This window comes from Sylvia atricapilla, chromosome 6 (genome assembly GCF_009819655.1).
Source record: "Sylvia atricapilla isolate bSylAtr1 chromosome 6, bSylAtr1.pri, whole genome shotgun sequence".
NCBI lineage: Eukaryota > Metazoa > Chordata > Aves > Passeriformes > Sylviidae > Sylvia > Sylvia atricapilla.
Window position 1 is genome coordinate 55,979,262 of NC_089145.1, and position 21,828 is coordinate 56,001,089.

Below are 21,828 nucleotides of genomic sequence, written 5' to 3' on the forward strand. Positions count from 1 at the left end.
GTGAAATAGTGGCTGTTTAACAGACTGATTGGCTGAAGATGTTTTGGTGCTTTTGAGACACTAAGAACTGACTGTGTCAGCTGCACAGATAAGCTGAATTGCATGTTGCTACATAGAGAAATTATTATCTTTGAGTGACAGCTCAAAAATCCTTCCTTTGAAGAAGAATGATGTTTGAGGGAAATAAGGTGAACTGTAAAGACTCATGATGTTTACTGTGTGCCCCATAAAACAGTAGACAATTAGTTTGAGTGTCCAGTATCTCCAACTATACTATTTTAGTTATTGGAAAAGGAAATAAAAGTGAAAATTTTCTTTGCCTCTTCTGATGCAAAATACATGTTCTCTTAGCTCCTCCATAGAGTAAAATAGTGCAAGTACTGGATCAGGTTTTTGTTTCTTTTTTTTTGAAAATGATTCATTATCAGCCTAATACTGCTAGTCTATTGGAATTCTTTGTCCTTGTGTAGTGAATTATTTTCCTTGTATTTAATTTTTTTTTTTTTCACTTCCTGAGATTACTTTGTAAATCTTCCACTTGCAGTATCTACTGATCACAAATTTGCTGCCTTGTTCTTCCTGGCAACTTTTCTTCCTGGTGATTCTCCTTTGGATTAGCTGCAGCATCTTCCTGCATGTCTTTTTTCTGTTTTTGATTTTGGGTTTTTTTTTGTAAGAAGGAAGTAGTGCTGTCTAAATAATGTGCCTTTTCTTTTGGTCTGCTAAGTTTTAAATATCAAATGCTTTGCATCATTTAAAACAAAAACAAAAACAAAAACAAAAAAAAAAAAAAAAAAAAAAAAAAAAAAAAAAAAAAAAACAAAACCAAAAAACAAAAATCATTTTGAGTCTGATGCTAGAGAGAAATTCAGTGCTTCAAATCTAGTCCTTCTGGAGTCAAATACTTCGGTAGTGTTATGAACCTGAGCAATGTATGTTACTTCTGACATATGTTTCACCTGTATTTTTTGGCTCTTTGTCTTTCCGCATCTCTCCAGTTTTATGTTCAACAGAGAAATGATTCATGATTTCTGTGAGACCTTTCAGATTCAGTACACAACTGCCAGATATATTTAAGTAGATTGCTCGTTGTTGTCACTACAAATTACAGATCCTGCAAACTTACTCTTATCTTTTTTTCTATGTGGAACCCACTGTGTATCTTCAGTACCTTATGAGAGGACTCTTGAGGCACCTTACTCACACCCTGAGTTTCCACCTTTGAACTTCAACAGGTTTTACAACCACTGAGAGAATCTGAACAGTAAATTTCAAGGTGTATAACATACCTGTTTTTATGCAGCTCACTTTACTAAGCCAACTCTTGTCATAAATGGGCACAGCAGTCCCTACTGGGTTAGTCATGAGGATATTTAGTTTCTTGTACACTTGAAATAAAGTCCTAAGAAGCTTTTGCCTCATAACAATAACAAGTGCTCTTATACTTGGGTGAATACTCCAAACAGAAATTGCACTCTGGTGAAGAAAAGAGTTCTTGTCAAATAAACCATTTTGCAGTTCAGAATGTTCACTAAATGGGGTTCTTTTTGGCTGCCTGAAGTTGCTTCTCACTGCACATTTGATTTCTTCATTGTCTGCAAATAAAGACACATAAATCCTGAATTTTGGCACCACCCAGTACACAATTAATTGTGAGTGCACAACCTGTTTGGCAGTGCTTTGACAGTCCTCAGTAAAGCTCAGAGATTCTCATGCTTGATTAAACGCTTGGACTTTTTTTTTTTTTTCTTAATGACTGTTTGTGTCTTTTTGCATGTCCTACTTATGTTTTGAATGGCAAAGCTGCTGGGAATACAAGATATCTTCGAAGTTAATGGTATCTGGGCTCCTCTCTTACTACTTAATTAGCTAAAAGCAAGCTACTGAGTATAGTTGCTCACACATACTGGACCACCTGTTCTTTTTCTGCTCTGTGGAATCCTGAAGCACTTTGTTTATGTTCCTACTTAATCCTCTTTTAATAGTGACATATACAGTCTGACTATCCTAGATCCATCTCTGTGTGATAATCTGATCAGGATTAGTCATCGAAAAGAATTCAAAAGTTTCATTATTATTTAGTTGATCTTTATTCACTGTGCCTTGTTAACAGCAGCCTCTACCAAGCCAATGCTGAAAATAGGTCCTCAGGTGTAGACTGAAAGTTGTATTCAGCACTGTGAAAGCATCACTAAAAACAGGTCTTTCTGCACCTGGCAATTTTCAGCTGTTAGAGACCTCTTCACAGCAAGTTGTTGTTCATTGCCAAGTATGCTGAGTTTAGACCACAGATGATATGAAATTTGAGGTTTACTTAATCAGAAGTTGTTAGACCATCTGAGACTAAACTAGACTCTCAAACTTGCCTGTTTTGGATTAAGTATCATAAATGTAGTTAGTATAACTAGGTCATAACACCATCCTATACTGCTTTTAGCACAGAGTTTTACATCATAGTTCTGGATTGAGAGAGACTAGGCAATTGAGTTAGAACAATGCTGCTTGAAGGAAATTTTTTTTAGTTGTAAGAAAGCAAATTAGTTTCCATATATAGGTGAGTAGTAAAATTAACTGCTCAGGTCCGAATTGCACAATTCATATAGGTAGTGTTCTATAATAAAATGTGGCATTCTCTTCCCTTGGCCTTGCAGCATGTGGTGGTAAGCCTGATCTTCACTGACCTGTCTTTCTAGAGCCCAAGTCATGTTATCTCTAGTTACCGTTAGCCTTGTCCTGGATGCTTTCTCAAATGTAAATTTGCTGATAAATGCAACTGAAGTCTTATCATTGTAGTAGCATCACCTAGTTTTACATATAATCATCACTGATTAATGTATAATAATAATGTATAATAATCAGTGATAATCATCACTGATTGCTGTACTGTGCCAGTGGCTTATGTGATCCATTCCCCTCTCTCTAGTGGCAGACAGTACTACACTAGTTACTACTTCCTCAGTTTCAAATTAATTTGTTTCTAATTGAATTTCCTGATAGCTTAGGCTGCTGCTGCTTATCAATTTAAGTCTGCTTTCTCCACCAAAAGCTCATCTTTTTTTTATAGAAAACTTTTTCTAGGTAAGTAATCTCTTTTTTTTTTTCTTTTTTTCTGTTTTGTTTTTAATCTATCGCTTTTCCTGCTTTCTACCATTTAAGAAGGATACTAGTACTGGATTATTATACTCACTTTTTTTGATACAGTCGTGTTCAACAGCAAAGCCCTCTGATGTATACATAATCTATCTGGTTTAGTAGTTCCAAAGAGCAAACACTACTCAGAAATTTCCATACTTCATGTACCAAAGTCTATGAAACATGTCATGTGAATGTTTGTAGCAGCATTATGAACACTGCTGCATTTGCTGAAGTTTCTGGGGAAAACCAGCCTCGAGCATTCTCAGAATGTAGAATGTTTCTAAGTGCATCGCAGTTCTAGTGCAGAGTTTCCTGTTCTGGAGAAGGTGCTCCTGTTGTCTGTGACACTCCTTGTATAACTATAGGCAATGTTTTCCACAGTCCTTTCTAGTAATTCCCTTTGCAGAGAAGAAATCCTCTTGGTTGTTCCTTCCATCAGTTGTTATTAGCGAAGCATGGAAAGGGCATGTTTCAGTGTTAGATCATCAGCATCTCCTTTTTAGATTTTTAACTGATCAAAGACACTTCTAAAGTTGCAGCACATTTGCACAGTAATTGGAGTGGGCCAAGGTTTTTAGAAATATTGTTCCTCCCTTATATATTAATCCTCCAATACACATACATTCCTGTAGTCCACAGTGATAATGCTGTGACTGAATGTTCAGTGTATCAGTTATCGACCTGTAAACATTACTGCTCTCAAAACATGCATATCCTGTTTTAATGTTTATCCAAGGGTTTATCTTCTGGGTCTTTTTGAAAAAGCAAATTTATTCGGTATCATGTTTAATGGCTTCAGAAAACTTCTCCACTTCACCATGAAATTGTTTTCCACTTTCTGTTTCTTGTATGTTAGCTCCATCTAGACGTGGGTTTAGTCAGTGGTTGCCTCCTACTGAAATAATAGTGCAGCTTTGATAAGGCATTTAACCTTGGTCTTAGGTGTCCTGTTTCTTAGCAGCACTGTCAACTTGTTGAGTGAACTGTGGCAAGCTGCTCTGCTCTCTGTTTTACCTGACTGCATAGGAGGATGAGTACTCATCAGCAGCATTCAGGCAGATTCAGCTGCAGGACTCACAGGAAAAGTGAAATGAGTGGTTCTTTCTGTTAAGAGCAGTTATGTATTTTAATTTGCTGTATTGAGGCTGCACATTGGATCTTAGCAGTTCTTGCCTGGACTAGCTGCATTTATGTTAGAAGTTTTTTATTAAATGATCTTGGAGCACTTCAGAGCTGAAAGGTGTTACATGCTTGGCTGTGAAATATAACCTTTTCATTATCTTCCTCTTTCCCTTTCTAATTCAGGGCTGTCTGATTCTGAGCGATGAACTGAATCATGCATCACTAGTGCTTGGAGCAAGACTGTCAGGAGCAACTATTCGTATCTTTAAGCACAATAGTAAGTATCTGCACTCTGCCTTTCTGCAGATCATATAGATCAGATACAATATTTTTTGTCTTCTAATAGCTGGAAATTCAATTTCATGCAAGGAAATCAATTACTTGTTACATAAAAGGTCAGAAGACTGCTGCTACTGAAAGTTGAATCATCTTGAATCAGATTTTTTAATATGTTCAGTCCCAACTAATAACACTTTTATCCTGAAGCTGTTCTGGCCTACATCTTCTGCATATGGAGAAGAACATACTGGCCTTTGGCAAGTCTAGGGGCACTGGTGTTTTAGCATGGTTTCTTGTTCTACCATGCTTGGGTAGCTCAGCATGTTAGACTATTCTAACACTGTCACATAATGATGCAACCTTATAGGGATCTAGGTTGATTTGAGGGATAAAAAGTTTAATTTTAGAACTAAATGCTTACATGCTCTTACAGTAACAAAAGCTTGTGATTGCAGAAGTCCTAGCTAAACTAGACAGTCATGAGTTGGCACAATGTAGTACTAAAAGAATTTTTGGGACATGAAGCATAGATTAAGTTCAATGAATTACTTGCTTTAAGTATTTGTTTCCAAAATACACAAATTTTAAAATTTCCTAGTTTCGTCTTCCCCCAGTGGAGGTATTTATAGTAACTTTCAGGCTAAAACTAGCTAGGATTTCCTTCTCTTATTCTTGATGAAAGAGGCATGTGGTTGTTCTGGATTAGTAAGAACTACCTACATTCTTCAGGTACTCCTCATAATCTTTATAGTGTCAGTCTCTGAGATCATGATGACTCTTGCTCTCTCTGAAGTGTGTAATGGTAACAGCAAAACTTGAGTGACTGCAATTATCTTTCTTTCTTTGTCCTACTTGATAGTGTGGATTCTCTCTGCTGTGCTGACTGTTTCTTTTGTGTTTGCTCTCTCTTGTTTTCTGTCATTTGAATAATTTGTTTAACAAAATAGTAGAGCTTATTGTAACATTCATGTTTTCTTTTTATTTCTTCATAAATTTCAGTTGCTGGACAAGATCACAAAAGCTTTGCATTCAACTTCTGCATTTGTATGGACATACTTCTGAACATTGCATACAGTTGCAGAATTTTGAAAGAACATTGGTGACAAACGTTGTTCTGGCTATGGGGAGGAGGACTTAGAAGCTGCTGTGATGAAAATTAGATGATTTGTGGGAATGGGCTACAAACTAGTCCTGGTGAAATTGAGGGGTATTCTAGGAACATTTTAGATTGTGGATTTCTGTGGAAGAGAATGTTATGGCAGATTAGAATCAAGGCAAAATACAAACAGTGGTCTTGGCCTGTCAAGAAGATATTCAGTCCATATTTCTGTATGTGTTCTCAGTCCTACTCTTGTTATACTCTATGCTGCCCTTTTAATATAATTTTCTTGAGAGGATAATGGCTTCATTCATATTCAGTTGGAAGGGGGAAATGAAAAATTCCCCTGAAATTCCTTGTTCAGTGTTGGTTTTTTTTTCTGCCGTATTCTGTAGTTTGTCCTATTTATTAAGCTCAGACTCATCTTCCACTCCTTCTTGAAAGATTAGAGTAGAAGTTTATTTTCCACCATTCTCCCTAACTGCACTAACCTTGTCTTTCCTTCATTGAGACACCTGTTGGAGACCCTGTTGATTTCTTCATCGTTAACTTTCTGAACATTAGCTATTTTAACAATCTTAACAATTTTAGCTGACCTATTTTGCTGTTTAGTTTTTAGTCTAGATCTAGTTCACAAACTCCTCTTACTGCTACAACTGCCCTAGTCTACCAATTCTCTTTCCATGATTAATTTGTGCTCTTTTTCTTGCCCTAGTGTTTGTATCTGTATCTTGCCCAGCACTTGGCTTTTATGCTTTAATTAATCCCATCTTCACTCCTTTCCTTGGAGGTTTTTTCAGGACTGATTCCACATATATGTATTTGTCCACATTAGTTAGGTCTCTTAGGATCACAACAAATGTTTGTAACCAAAGCTTGTAAGATTTCAGAATATGTTCCTATTACAGTTTCATCTGTCTAGTTGCTGATATGCCGAGCATTGTCCTCTTTCCTGCACTTGTGCTTCTCTTTTTTTCCCTTTTTTCCTTTGGTTTAGAGGCTTCCTGTTCCCACTTCCAGTATCTTCAATTTTAAACAAAGAATTAAAAAAGTATACTTGCCCTGCTTCTTTTCCTGCACTTTGGTCTTCTACTTATCTTTAGTTGACTAGCCTTGAACTTGTGTTCTAGCTCTATTCTGTTGTTCTATTCTGAATTATTTCTGTCCACAAGGATATTTTTCCTACCTAAATTGCCTTCTCTTTTCATCAGTATGAGATACCTTCCTTTTTTAATTCCCCCCTCCCACTTTCTTTGATTATGCCTAGTGCTCTAACTTGTGCTTTTAGTTTAGAATGATGAAATTCTTCTTTGGAGTTCATACAGTCATCTATTCCCTTCAATCTCATCCATGGGCCTATAGGTAGATGAAGCCTGTGCTTATTGACTTGTATATGGTCTGTCCTCCATGCTGAAGCAATTTGTGCCTTTCTGGAGTATTGCTGTCATGTCAAAGTTCAAGCTAGTAGCTGTTTTGGTACCATTTAACAGTAATTTCTGGTGCAGATATGCAAAGCCTGGAGAAGCTGCTCAAAGATGCTATTGTGCATGGGCAACCTCGTACACGGAGGCCCTGGAAAAAAATTCTTATCTTGGTGGAAGGAATATACAGGTACAAACTATTCTTTATATTCCTAAGACCCTCCACATAAGATCTAAATGCTTAGTATTTGGGTTTCTTTGCCAAATCAAACTATGAATATTGTCACTTCATAGTTATTTCATTAGTCTCATCTGTGAATTAATTACACTGTGTATGTCTCACATCCTGGGCTTTCTGTTGCTAGAACTGTAGCTGCACCTGGTGGTATCACAATGCTTCCCACATCCTGATTAGATTATAGAAATTAATTAATCAGAAGTGATTATTTATATCAGAGCTAAGGTCTTAAGTTGTTTGTCCATTCCATTCTTTCTGTGCTCACTAGATTATGCTAGTGTGAATGGAATTGCACGAATTTAATGTTTTTTGCTAAGAGTGAGTAGGAGCAATAGGCATAACTGTGTTAGGTATTTAAATCCTAGTGACTTTCAGTGCAAAATGTGGTGTTTTGGAGTGTTACTAATGAAAGCCTAGTCAGTTCTTAGCAACATCAGGTAAGTAGATGTCAAGTCCGAATACTGACATTAGGGTGGAAATAAAACTGAGATAATTTTATAAATTAATTATCACTGAACACATTCCTGTGCCCTAACTTCTTGTTGCTGCTACTGTTAAGTCTGTGTGTCAGCATCCCAGAGATGCTGAACCGATAGAAAGCAGAGATCTGGGCCCCAGGTGCAAGGAGGAGAGGTGCATCTCTGCAGACTGTGATGGGTCTAGCAAATTTTAACTGTTTGTAATTACTGAAAGAGTGAAAAAATGAAAACTTAGTGACTTTAGTCTCTGTGAGGTGGTCCCAACTATTAAATCAACTTATACTGAATTTCTGTTTCTCAACAGTATGGAGGGATCCATAGTCCGTTTGCCTGAAGTGATTGCCCTTAAGAAGAAGTACAAATCCTATCTGTACCTTGATGAAGCTCATAGTATAGGTGCCCTGGGTCCCGGTGGCCGGGGTGTAGTGGAGTATTTTGGACTCAATCCTGAAGATGTGGATGTTATGATGGGAACATTCACCAAAAGCTTTGGAGCTGCAGGAGGATACATTGGGGGCAAGAAGGTAAAAAGCTGGGAATCTCATGGCTGGTGGTGAAGTGCATTCCAGGCAGGTGGTGGAATTCTTCATTAAACATTTTAAATTTAATCTATTCCTCAAGTACCCTATTGTCCATTTGTTTCATAATTTTACATGCTGTCTAATACTATGAAAGTTGGCAGTGCAGAAGAGTCTGGTCTGGTAAAATACCTCGTAATTGTGTAGTTCTCACATGGTCAGTGATGATCTGAGTTTGCAGAATGTACAGTAGTGATGTTATAGCTTTCTAGGAAGGGCTAGGAGCTGGGAAGCAGGGATTTCTTGATGTTACTTTTTATGAGACTTGAAGGAAAAATGCCAAAAGCTTAAGTTTTTCAAGCTGTTTGGAGGAAAAATCCGCTTAGGTTAGTCTGATAGAATTGATTTCCCGTGGGTGCAAGCAGTTTGCTTTCTGAAAAGATACTTTTTCCCTTTTTCTTTTTTGTCTGGTTCATGTTTTGGCATTTTGTGTGTTTGAGGTTTTGGGGGGTTTTGTTTTGGTGTGTTGTTGTTTGTTGTTTTTTTTTTTACTACTGTCTCTTTCTATTGGAAAGTACAGCTAGAAAGTATTTCATTTTCTTTATATTCCACACTGTTCTAATAAACATTTGTGAAACTCACCCTAGGCATAGCTCAAGTAATGCAAACATAGTGCAAACCCTTGTTGCAATCCACTGCTGATGGTGTTAGCTAAACAAGTCTGTCATAGACATTGTCTCTGATCAATGCACGTTCTTGCCCTGTGACATTATTTTGAGTTGTCATGTCCCTGCTGTTTCTTGTACTGTAAAATTAATCCTTGAGATACTTGTTCTCCTATGGGGCATTCTGAAAGAGGTTTTTTGTGGTGCCCTGTTTTATTGTGATTAAAGATATAACAGAAGCTTTTTTCCGAATGCTGGGAAGTCTGTGTCTGATGCCTCTTGTGTTTTGCTAGGAACTGATTGATTACCTCAGGACATACTCTCACAGTGCTGCATATGCAACATCAATGTCACCTCCTGTTGTGGAGCAAATCATCACCTCTGTGAAGTGCATTATGGGTGAAGATGGTACAACTATTGGTGAGTCTTTCTAGTGGTGAGCATGTAGAAAGGGGAACCCAAAAAGAGCCTCTGTCACTTTGAAGGATAACACATTCAGTGGTTGCTTTCATAATTATCTATTAGTAATTCTATGGTTAGAATTTCAGAGTCAATAAATCAGTTTACAGTTCTACTTGGCATATAATAACAGCATAATAATAACAGCATAAAGAGTTTTCAGCTGGAGGTAAGTCATCTTAGTCTTGCCTAAGACACACTACTTTCTTGTACTGATTTTTGTTCTCTGTCAAGCTATTCTAGTTACCTTCTTTTTCTTTCCATTGTCTGTCCTTTGTTATTTGCCCCAATTTAAATTGCTTTCAGAATATTTTGCTGTTGTATCTTTTACAGTGGTGTTCTGGTTTATTGCTTGGATAGTGCTTTCAATTTACAGCTCTAGTATAATTTGATATTTGCATCTCAGTTGAAATAAATGTGGAAATGTTTCTGAAATTCCTTTTTACTTGGGGAGCTGGAGGCATTTTTCAAAATCAGTGAACCTAATGGGCTAGAGAAGAAATTCAGCTTATTTGTCTTTATTGTCTTAATTTTCCTGTTTCATTATAGAAGTAAAAAAGGGAAAATTTGTACTACTCGCTGGGCGTTCAAAGTCATAAAAACAGATTCTTGTGTCTCATTTGTCTATGAGTAGCAGCTTCCTTGAGTTACAGCATGAAGTAAATAGCTCTTTAAGCTGCGTTGAAACTGAAATGGTACCGTTTGCACGTAGGTTACTTTTCCCTTTTCACAGGTAATTAAAAAGTTGTGAGCAGCTTACAAAGAACGCTGATGTAGTTTGTTAAGGATCTGCTGGTGGCATTTAGTTTGGAGGCTCTTTGAATTCTAACTGCAGTGTATGTTGAATTCCTGGAGCTTGAGGCATCTGGCCACGAGGTGGTGGTGTACGCTGAAGAAATGAATTGGCTTTTGAGCATGTATCCTCTGACCAACCAGCCTGTTGGATGACTTGCAGTAGAAAAGCTCACTGGAGAAATGACTTGAGAATTTTCCTATTATAACAGTTTTAATTTGGTTTGCTTATATTATCTGAGTTAAGGGCCAGCAGTTGGAGTTGGTGGTTGCTCAGTAGAGATGTCATCAGTGAGGCAAGTACTGCTGGGCACAACCTGTGTCTGTGCTGGCTTTGAGAGCTTCTGAGAGGTGCTTGTGAAAGACCTGGACCAAGAGCCAGGTGTTGACTTCCTGCTCTCCAGTACAGGTATTAAGCAAACTTCACACCACACAAAAGGTTGTCTTGCTGTACTCTTAAAAGTAATTGTCGGAGGTTTTTATAGCTGATGATTTGCCAAGAATCTGTGGTCTGCTTAGGCATTGCTTGTTTTGGGTTTCTTCCAGTATCTGTTTTGCCTAATGAAGCGGGAAGCAAGGAATGTGTAACTGATTTCTGTTTGCAGTATTTAAACTCAGGCATTTTTGTCGCTTTCTGAGGCTACAGTGTGGTATTTGTTCAAGCCAGGAGAATGGAATTAACTTCCATTCCACACTGTTCTGCCATTATGCCAGCAAGATCCATCTGAGCTGAAAGACAAACCAGATCAGGAGCCAATATGGCAAAAACGTAAACTCAAAAGATTGTTTTTGGTCTCATGTTGCTTAAAATGCATGTTGAGCTACATCGTGCTAGTTTGGTGCAAAGAAGTACCAGAATTGCTAGGCATTCTAACGAAAAAATGAGTTGTTTTGGTGTTTGATAGGTGTCTTGTTTCCAAGAAGTCTCTGTATGTCTGCTGTCCTACAAAGCTTTAGCACTTTTCATAAGGGATGGATATAACAGCTGGATCGCCAGAAACCTGTCAAATCTCATGGAATTTTCAGCTACAAGTCTTGTGAAACTGTTACCGGCTTTTTAAGCATCTAAGTCCACTCTGAGTTAAGATAAGCACCTCATAGGATGATTTCTGCATGAAAGTGCTTTTCTGTTTATTTTCTGCAGAGTGCTGTTTCCCAGTCATGCATTTTTTAAATTGCCTTAAAGCTTTAGAGATAATATTACTTTGTAGACATTTTCTGTGGATGAAGTTGGCAAAAGTTCAATTGGGTGAACTAAGCAGCTGATTAGCACGACAAAATTTTTTCATTGTTTAAGGGCTTTGGCTGAAAAACTTCTGTTTGGATTCTGTGGAATTACAAGTGGGGCTCTGGAGGACCTCCACTGCCTGGAGTTGGTTTGACTATGAATAAATAAGAAGTACATGGGTGCTGGTAATAGTTGTTAACTGTGAAAGACAAGTGGAGAAATAGTGTTTAACTGGGTCACTGGTAAGCACCTCTGAATTGACTGTGTACTACAAAAACTTCATTGCTTCTAAGTTAGTCAAGCTGAATGAATCAGTAAAAGAAACTGAGATAGGGCAATGATTTTACAACAGCACGGGAGTTAGAGCTGGAATCAGAACAGTAGATGGCTGGCTCCCAACCTCATGTTTTGGACCACAGCTAAATCTTTTAATAGCTTCAAGAATGCTTTCTTGAAAAGAGCCTTTGCGGCTTCTGTCTGCCTGCTCCTGTTTACCACATGCTATTTGTAAAAGCTGCTGTCCTCCATGGCATCAAATGTTCGTGGAAATTGTTGTGTCAGATTCAGATAGTCTGTAGCTGAGGAATAAATGATAGGAACCAAGTAGTTTTTGAAGATGAAAAGGTTTTTGTATATAATTTTGCAAGAATATGTTATTTGTCTAGGTCATTTCTAAATCTAAAGAAGCATCTGAAGACTCTAAACTTAAAATACAAGGTGCTGTAGTTACTAAAACTTTACATAACTAAAAAAGTGAATGTCTCCTTTCAGATTTTTCCAGCAAGTTGCCAGTGACTAAATAGGATATTGGTAGGAGGCAGCACAGACAAAATACAGGTGCTATGAAAGGCTTCTCTACAGAGAATGTAAGACGTGGGAATGTGCTGCCTTAGTTGTTACACTAGTTTCCTTGTGTCTAGATTGCTGTTCAGTTAATCTGTTAATTGTTTGTAAGGTGTATGCATGGAAGTGACTAGCAGAGTTTGATCACCCTGGAGGCAGTTACAGCAGGTCACATGAATATATAACCTGTTTTTTCATCCAGACTGCAAAACCTATGCCAACAGCTAAAGCAATGGCAGAGCCACCTTATGGGTTCTTGGTAGTGGTGCTTCCAGTACTGCAGCTCCTCTACATTATCAGATCAATGCTCTGTCCTGTGATACTTTGCATTACTTGTCTTGTACTGTAATTGGCTAGAAGACCATCATGAAATCTTAAGCAAAACGTATTTGTTCTGTGATCCCTTTGAGACTTTATTCAAAGGGACAGTCATCCTTAAGAGTGTTGAATATGTTGAGCATATAGACTCTCTTCAGAGAACTCAGGTGACAATGTGCATGAATATCTTGTACATCATCACATTGGGCTTTAATATGTAGTAGAGCAAGGTAAGCAGGAGGGATGGAGAAGTCTTCTTTCTTCAAAACCGAACTTTTGGAACTGTTTTCCAATTCAGATTCTCTGTGGTTGAAAACTTGAATGAGAAAGTGTTGCAGATGCTTGTCAGCAGTTTGGTGAATGTTGCTCTTGCTCTGTTCAGTGACAAAATGAATGAATGTCAGATAGTTTTGTAGATAAAGGAGCTTTTAAAACAATGATCATAAAAAGACACAATAAGCAGACTTTTCAGGGTCATAGTATACATACACAAAGATGACAAATCGATTCTTGGAATGGAGTTTTGGAAAGCTGTAGCATAGAGCCGCTTGATTCTTGCTGTTACTTAAATTGACTGTAGGGAAAATGAGACAGCTTGGTTCTTGTCATGGTAAATGAGACATTGTTGTGATTTATGATGCTAAGTACTTGACCTGTCTTGGTGAATTTTTCAGCATCAATGATTTGGTTTGAGTTAAAAGCTGGATTTTTGCTGCTACAATCTCACTCGGACTGGGAATCCAGCTGGCTCTTTTCTGTTATTTACATAAGAGCCAGTGATGCATCCTGTACAACTGGAGTTCTTTTAGCATTGTAGCTGTTCAGGACCCAGCCTTTGTTGCCCTGATAACATTGGGAGCAAGTGGAAGAAAATCTTAAGTAACCCAAGTGAGGTGCAGGCAAATCAAAATATGCAAAGTGAAACCAGTCCATGGACTGGTTAACCACCTTCAGAGGTGAAACTTAGTTTGCTCACCTATGTATTGAAAACTGAAGGCAAGCCTTAAATCCAGGTGTGTTTCAAGTTTAAGCTAATGCTGGCAGTACTGTTGGCTTGTAAAAGAGGTGAACTATTTCTTTCCACAGACCTTAACTCAGTAACAGTAATTATCCCTCTTGGAACATTTGTAACAAGTTTGACTGACTTCCATGTGAGTTTTAGGAGGCAAATATCCCACACCTAATCGCAGTATATAGTACATAGTATGGATAGAATAAGTGGTGAATAGACCTTTCCCAAGATGGCTCTTAAATTTTGACTGAATGTTGTCTTGAGTACTGTATAGAAATGAAGGATTTTTATCCAACATAGTTCAGTGGAGGTAGCAGCTGCATTGGCCATCCCTGCTGCTAAACTATTGGAAACAAATAACTGCTCTTTGAAGGCTGGTCTGTCAATTAGCAGCACAGAGTCAAATTGGTATTTGTCTTAGCACCTCAGTTGTGAAGAGGCAGTAATTGATTCCATCTCATCAGTGAAAAACCTTAAATTATTTAAAAATTGTACTCTTGCCATTGCTATGTGCAACAATATTGAGTGAGTTAAATCAGAGAAGGCAGTTAAACCAATTATAATCAGAAGTAATAAGGATGTACAGCTGTCTTGGCAGAGAATTGAGCATAACTGAGCTGTTCAGAATTCAGAACCATTGTTATATCCTTAATATGCCCAGGGAGAAGCATGCTGGGGAAAAAAACCCAAACACCAAACCAAGCTTAGATGGTCTGCTTAAATTCTGGAGGAGAAAAGACTGCAATTAGGATTTTAACTTCCTTGTTAGTCAGGCCCTCAAGTGAAGATAGGACCTCAGCAGTTCAATCACCTGCCTAATCAGTAGGTCTCTTGAAGTTGGACATTACCTTTTTCTGTCCAAAGACAAACCAGAATTATATGCAAGTACAAACATAGGCAGTAATGAAGGAGTAGCCCATGTTTCAGCACCTGGAATTGAATTTTAAGTAGCTTATGGTATATTTATAAATGAAGTCTGTCCTTTGTCATTCATTGCCAGCAGTCAATCCACAAATCGAAGCAGTGACTGCTGTTGTACTCCAATGGGGAAATACTCCTTCTGCAGGCTGAGACTGAAAACATTCAATTATCATTAAAAGCGGTTCATTTGAATTTCCTCCAATAATGCACTTGTTAATGAGGTGTTAAATTATCACCTTGGGAACCTGGGGACCAGTCAAAACTAATTTGAGCAAAGTGAATTTTTTTTTTTGTTGCTGCCCTTGAGAATCTCAAGCTGAGCTGGGAAACTGTTGGAAAAACAAATACTCTGGGGGTCATAAAGAGAGTTTCCTGCTTCTCTCCAGGAGTCTAACAGTTTTAAACATCAGTCTCTGTATTTGTACTTCCAGCTGAGGATCTTTTAAATCCAGCTTGTTGCTGCACCCCTACCTCCCTCCCACAGAGCATGGCAAGCTTCCAGAAAAACTGCTTTAACCTGGGCTGGGCAGGAGAAATCTTTCAGCCTTTGATGCTTTGAAGAGTGTTTACAGACGTTAGCAGAGTTGCACCCTTTGTGTTGCACGTTGAAATGTGAGAATTCTTCAGTGCCTCTTCTTCTGGCCTTTATTCAACATTGTAGTGTTTTTATAGAGCTTATAAACCTTTATAAGTATACACCTGCTTTGTTCTCTTAACATTCTGGTTCTTGCTGTTTCTCTTAAGGTAGGAGCTGTCATCCTATGTCTTCATAGACTAAATACTGATCTGTTATGGCAGAAATACAACTAGAAATGTTGCTCTGTTGAAGTAATTTAATTTCTCTTCATTTCTTGTACTACGTTTGATTTAAAATGTGTGTCTCACTTTTTACTCTCAGTAGCATATGAGGTGCCAGGTTTCTACAGAAACTTGGTGTGCTGCTCATACAGGAAAAGGAGAAAATACTGGTAGCTAGTTACTAGTATATATAGTACATATTTTAGCAACAGTACAACTAAAATGCTTCTAAAACAGCAACATTAAGGTAAAGCATTTCAACAGGAGTGGTCAAACATGAGGTGATGTGCACTCTTTCTCTGGGTTAGTGGGAAATAAAGTTTGTGCTATCACCTGATGTGGTACATGATTTACTAGAGCAGAGTTTTTAGAAAATACCTGAATGACCACAAAAGCACTACATTCTATCATCACACCTGGCAACTGCGCCAATTTTCTGTATAGAAAAAATAATGCTAGTACTGCAGCAGTGTCTGCAGTATAGAGACTTCTATGAAGACTGTGTAGTGTGATTGTTTCCATCTTCTTTGGAAACAGGCAATAGTCAGTAATGAAGCCCTTTCTGTGGGCTGTCTTAGGCTGTGTGGGACTTGCAGGCCAGCTGAGCTACTGTCCATGCCTACTTTAGTGGGTTCTGATGGAAAATATGTTTGGCACAAGGTCAACTCATGCCATTTCACATCAATGCAGTTGACCTACCACAAAATTCCCAAACACAGACAATCTTGACAATCTGCAGTGTGTTCTTTTGCTCCTGCTAGAGTGCAGATGTTTGCTAATGGTTCAGGATTAATAAACTTTCTTAGATAGTACAGATTTAATCTTAAAAGGAGGAAGCTGTCTGAAAAACGTGCGTGCCAATTAATGTGTTTTAAGAGCATATGGCCAGAGGAGAGATTTGAGATGACTTTTAATAAGATTGAGAGGATTCTCAGTTTCAGTATTGGGGTTTAGTTCAAGACAAATTGACTTGTCAAGGATAAACCAACCTATAGGGCTTCTTTCTGCCACGAGTAAGCTTCTGTTAATGCTCAGGTTATTGCCTAATTGTTGCATAGTGGAAAAGTTGTGGTTACAATACTGCCTACATGGGGGAAATGTGTTACAGAGTATGTGTGCTTCTCAAGTTCATATTGGCTAGCAGCTCCTAAGATTTCTTAACTGTTTGTCCATGGACACTGGGATTGCAGAAAAAAAAAAAAAAAAAAAGGAAAAAAAGGCGCCAGTAAAATACTTCCGAAGCTTTTTAAGACTTTCAAGCATGCCTTCCAGCTGGTCAGCTTAATGTTGTATCATATAAATGTGTTGGCAAACTCAGGCTCTAAATGGGCAGTGGAGAACTCATTTGTCCTGCAACTAGCACCTCTAGAACTGAGTATTTTGTGCAAGATGTGTCACTCTTACAGAATAACTATACCAGGAGCTGGAAGCACAATGTTCAGTACCTCCAATCTGAAAGAGCTTGTGTTTTCTAAGATTATAGCTGTATTCTTGACAAGTATCCTTTTGTTCAGGACATGGCAGCATAGAGGCAATTGTGAGTTTTATATGCACAGCTTTGATCTTTCCAGGATCCTTGGAAAACAGAGCTGTTCAGGAAAAACAAGTCTGTAAATGTCAAAGGAGAGACAAGGTCCCCAGGGTTTTGGCCTTTTCAGGCACCACGCCTGCTCTTCCACCTGACTGCAGTTCCAGGTGGCAGGATACCAGAAGCTGCTTGCCAAATACAACTTACTAACATGGGAAAGCTCAACACTCTTGCTGTTGAAATTATTACAGAGTTTTAGGGTAAATCTGAGAGCACACAGTAGAAGGACAAGTATGGCTAGTACAACAGATACACAGGCAGATGTGGGCAGCTCTGATTTGATGGGAAGTTTGCAGGTTGTAGTTTTTATTGTAAGCTGAACTTGTCTAGAAGTATCTTTGATGTCAAAGGAGAAACTTGAAATGTTGTAAAGGACCTCTTATTGAATGGATCAAAGTCTTCACAGGAAGATGTATGAAAATGTATTCTGTGAAAGATTCAGGTGCAGCCTTCTCAGTGACTTCACACAAGAGCTTCCTGTTGAAAAAAAAACAAACAAATAAACCAAACCAACTTGTTCAGAGTGAAAGTTCTTAATTTTAGGACACAGTAGTAAAGATCATGTAGACACTTGCAGCATCCTGTCTGTTCCATTGTGCCTTGTGTTAGGTGAAATCTGTAGCAATGTTATATTGGGCAGTATATCAAAGTCTTGTTGAAGGACAGAAAAAACTTTGTAACGTAGTGTGCTCCATTCCATAAGGTCCCATTTAGTACCACTGATGAAAAGTAGGCATTGAGGACTATTCTGTTCACTTTCTTTAGCCCTTCAAGGATTCTTCTGCAAAGAGACGTAGTAGAAGGTAGTCTGTCTGCTGGGCTGCTTTCATGGATTTTCAGACTAACACAGAGATAAATACTACTCATAGTAGCGTACAGTATCCATTACTGGTCAAAGCATGCTTCTGTGTAGGATCTCATTATTATCTAAAGCTCATGGAGCCTGTTTTATGGCACTCTTGACATCATTTCTTTATAGAGCTGGCTTCTGTTCAGTTTGGCCAGAAGATGGTACTTCAGTGTTTATGGCTGCCACCTCCCAAAGGAGTTTGCCCAAAAGTTCCGTAGTCAAGCACATCCCATCTCTCAGGTGGTACCCCCTCAGGGAAAACCTCACTATCCAGGCAAGAGAATGGGTGCCCTAGCTCTGTTTGTTGCTTTCTAGATGAAGCTGATTATTTCTAACCAAAGCTGGCTATTTCTAACCAAAGGTGGACACTTTATAACTGGCTGGTGTCTTTTCCAGTGAATGACAAGTGCTAGAACTTGAGCATTAGTCCAGCTACTTTAGCAGCAATGCTGTTAGAAGCTTTTAAGGTGTTGACATGGAGTGTGACCAGTCACCTGACTATTGCTGAATACTGTTTCTGCACTTAAAGCATCCCTATCTGATTTTGAATTTAAGAGCAGCACTTCAGTATGTGGCTAATGCAGCTGCAGGGAGTGAGGGAGAAGACTGTTGCTAGTCATCTGCAGTTAATTTGCACTGTTTCTTAGTCTACCTTATTGCCTGTGATTTATGTGACATACAAATCCCTCTATTTGGCTGAACTGGCTTTGAGTTTTAGAAGAATAGATTAAGACCTATGGATGTTGTAAAACCTTGTGCTTTCATACCTGTTTGATGTAAAATTCAGAAAACAATGCAGGAAAAAAAAATCTAGTTTTTATGACCCGCTAGCAAAGGTTCCATAGGGAAGGTAGTGTATTAACTCTGTCAGAAGAGCTTCTGAATTACTCCTCTAAAGCTGAGTACTTGGCTGTCTTGTACAGTCTATGGATTCTACTTATGAACTCCTTAGAGATATGCCTAATGGCAGGATAAATATATTGACAAAATAATGTTAGTACTGTTAATAAATAAATATTTTTCCATGAGACTACAGACTACACTTCACTACATTTCCATGAAGACTCTCAAATTGTATTTGAGAATTTTAGGGAAAATTTGTTTTGGTTTTTTTTCTGAAAGCAACAAAGCTAATTCTTTTCCAAGTTTGGTTTGGGGAGCTGTTTCCTGTTAATACAGGTCATTCAGTGGCATTGGATATGGTTGTCAAGCTCTTCACCTTTTCTATCCTGATACCTTTGGCTATAACCTGTGTTTTATGCAGTCATTTTTATAGGATTTTAATACTTTTCATTTTTATAGTACTTAATACTTATACCTTCTTTCTTCATTATATTTTGAGAGAAGTGAGAACACTTTGGAGTAGAAGAAGGCTACATGACCACTTTGGGGTTTTTTAGTTTGTTTATTGAGGTTTTTTTTTTTTTTTTTTGGTTGGTGTCTTCGTTTTGTGGGTTTTGTTTGGGAGGGGTTGTTGGTTGTTGGTTTTGTTGGTTGTTGGATTTGGGGTTTTTTGTGGATTTTGTTGTTTTTTGGTTTGGTTTTGGGATGTGTTTTTTGTTTTAGTGTGGGGTTTTTTGGTTGGTTGGGTTTTCTGGGGGGTTTTTGGTGGTTGTTTTGTGGATTTTTCTGGTGGGATTTTCTCCATTAGGAAGAAGGCATTAGTATCCTTTAGCCTGTTAATTCTGGATATGACGCCCTAATATTCTGGTTGAGTCCATGCATTTTGGTACTTTATTAACTTGGAAATTTTAGTACCAAGGGAAACCTTTGGAAAGTGTTACACAGATTAAAAAGAAACCCCCTACAAGTGTTTGTCTTGTCTAGGAGTTAGTTGTTTTGACAATTCATCATGAAACGAAGGGTTTGCACAACAGTGTCTTCATGGCAGCTTGGTAGATAGCTGGTAAACAAGGGAAATTAGGCTGTGATCTGGGACATAGATGTGTAGGATCTGAGGGTTTTGACAGTTCTGTTTTAATGGCATTTGGTGGAATGGTGGGAGACACTGCTGCTGCTCAGGCATGGTCTGGGATCCCTGTGGTGGTCTCCATAAAATACCTTAAGTTTTGGGTTTGATGTATTCACTGGGATTGAAGGCTCACATGAGAGACTTTGGGAATATTTTTCCTAACGCAGGGTATTAATTATAAATGTTCAATGACTTCCCTTTAGATTTGAGGGTAGTCTAACATGTGGCCACAAGGGCTATATGTTCCATACACATTTGTTTTTCTATAGTAGTAATTACTGTGGAGTGTTTCAAGTGCCTTTCTTTTAAAGTGGTTGTCTGTATAGATCACACCTATTAAACTTCAGCATTGTGCTTTTTCTTGGAAAAGCTGGTGTGCGCTGCAGCTTTTTTGTGTTCTGGGAAAAGAAATACAGTTTTCTGCACTGTTTCCTGTGGTCTGTGCATGTAGAGCCCAGCTATGCCATATAACATAGGGTGAACACCAGCCTAACAGCAGCAGAATGGCAGAACTTGTGCTAATAATATATGAGTACAATAGATGCTTTTTGTTATTTGTTTTTACCTGTTTTAATGGGGGTAGATTCAGAAGAATTTTTTTCCTACCACTGTAAATTAACTTTGGAGGTGGAAGGAATACTTCCAATACTGGTATTTTTCTTTTTCTCTGGAAATAGCAGTTACAGTGCTGTCCTTTTTGTTCTCCTCATGCTTGACCTAAAGCTAATTTCATGTTTTATGGTGACTGTGTCTTTCCATTTTTGACTATAGCTCTCTTAAAATGTGGAAGGGGACTGCTTTGCTGTTCTTATTGCACATGTTGAGCTGGAAGTGATAATCTGTCTGTTTCTGTAAGGTTTTTTATATCTGTGTGATATTTTACAATTAATGAACACAGTAATATTAGCTGAAACTAGGTGACTGCTACATTTTATGTAACACTTCCTGCTTGAAACAAGAGGTCTTCATCACGTTTTTGTATATATATTTAATAGCCATTCAAATCCTCCATCTTCTCTTGTACTACATAGGAAAAGATTTCTTTACCCCTTTGTGTTGCTCTTTAAAATGCCAAGGAGCAGTCAGCTTTGATACTGACTTCCATTGTGAAAAAACAGTCGGCACAAAACAGATGGAAAATATAGTTCACTCTCTTGGTTGCTGTGTTGTAAAGCTACTGAACTGTCTCCATGGAAGTAGATTATAAACATCCTTAATATAATATGCTTTGTCAAAGCTTGCACATTCCTTAGCTTCTAAAGAAATGTGGTGTTTGTATGTGTTCCTGATGTTTTTACTCTCTGTGGCTTCAATCTGCCATAAAGGCCTGCCAGCCTATTTGTACTGTACAAAGGTTTGAGTCCTTTCTTTTTTTTTTTTTTTTTTTTTTTGTCTCCTCTTCACTGATGCTTTCTCTTGAGATTTTTAAGAGCAAAGATGTGCTTTTTAACTTTTGGTGTCCATGATATCATAATAAAAAGAAAACAGAAGGTTTTAAATGCTTGCATTTTTCAACAATTCAATTAACTTGGCCAGGTCAGTTGCATTGAAACTATTTTTCATGGTTCTGACTTAACAGTGAAGGTGCCATAACTAGTTCACAAGAAGCCTGATGAGTGCCCATTTCTTTTCTTTCTTCACAGCAAGACACAAGAATAGCTGTCAAACAGGATATGTATGCCCGTCTTTTTAATGATTATGAATGCTGTTATGATGACTGCATTTGTAATAATACAAAATCTGTATGAGCCAATGTGTAATTAGTATTAATACATTCCCACAAACCCTCACAGTGATTAATGTGTACAGTTAGATAATACATATACCCAGGTAGCACAAACCTAATTTCTTTGTTCTAGAGGGATAGCCCTAATCACATTATTTAAAATTACCTGTTGATCTGAACCAATGCTTTTAAAGTTCATTGACTGTAAATCATAATTGTTAGGATGCAGGGAATTTTAGTCATTTGACAGTGGAACCAGATACAGTGAGCAAGGTATAAACAAACAGGAACAGCTATTGTCAATGCACTGGATGCATGGATTTTCTCCATTAGGAAGAAGGCATTAGTAGCTTGGAGCCTGTTGA

The 21,828-nt window shown here is 38.0% G+C and overlaps 1 protein-coding gene across 1 annotated transcript in view; it reads left to right on the top strand.

The window, feature by feature from the left end:
- SPTLC2 (serine palmitoyltransferase long chain base subunit 2) overlaps nt 1–21,828 on the top strand; it is a 76,410-nt gene that overhangs the window by 20,201 nt on the left and 34,381 nt on the right. Inside the window, exons 6-9 of the mRNA XM_066321983.1 lie at nt 4,441–4,534; nt 7,141–7,246; nt 8,078–8,297; nt 9,250–9,376. Of these exons, the coding sequence (XP_066178080.1) occupies nt 4,441–4,534; nt 7,141–7,246; nt 8,078–8,297; nt 9,250–9,376 (547 nt within the window). The remainder of the gene's footprint in view (nt 1–4,440; nt 4,535–7,140; nt 7,247–8,077; nt 8,298–9,249; nt 9,377–21,828) is intronic.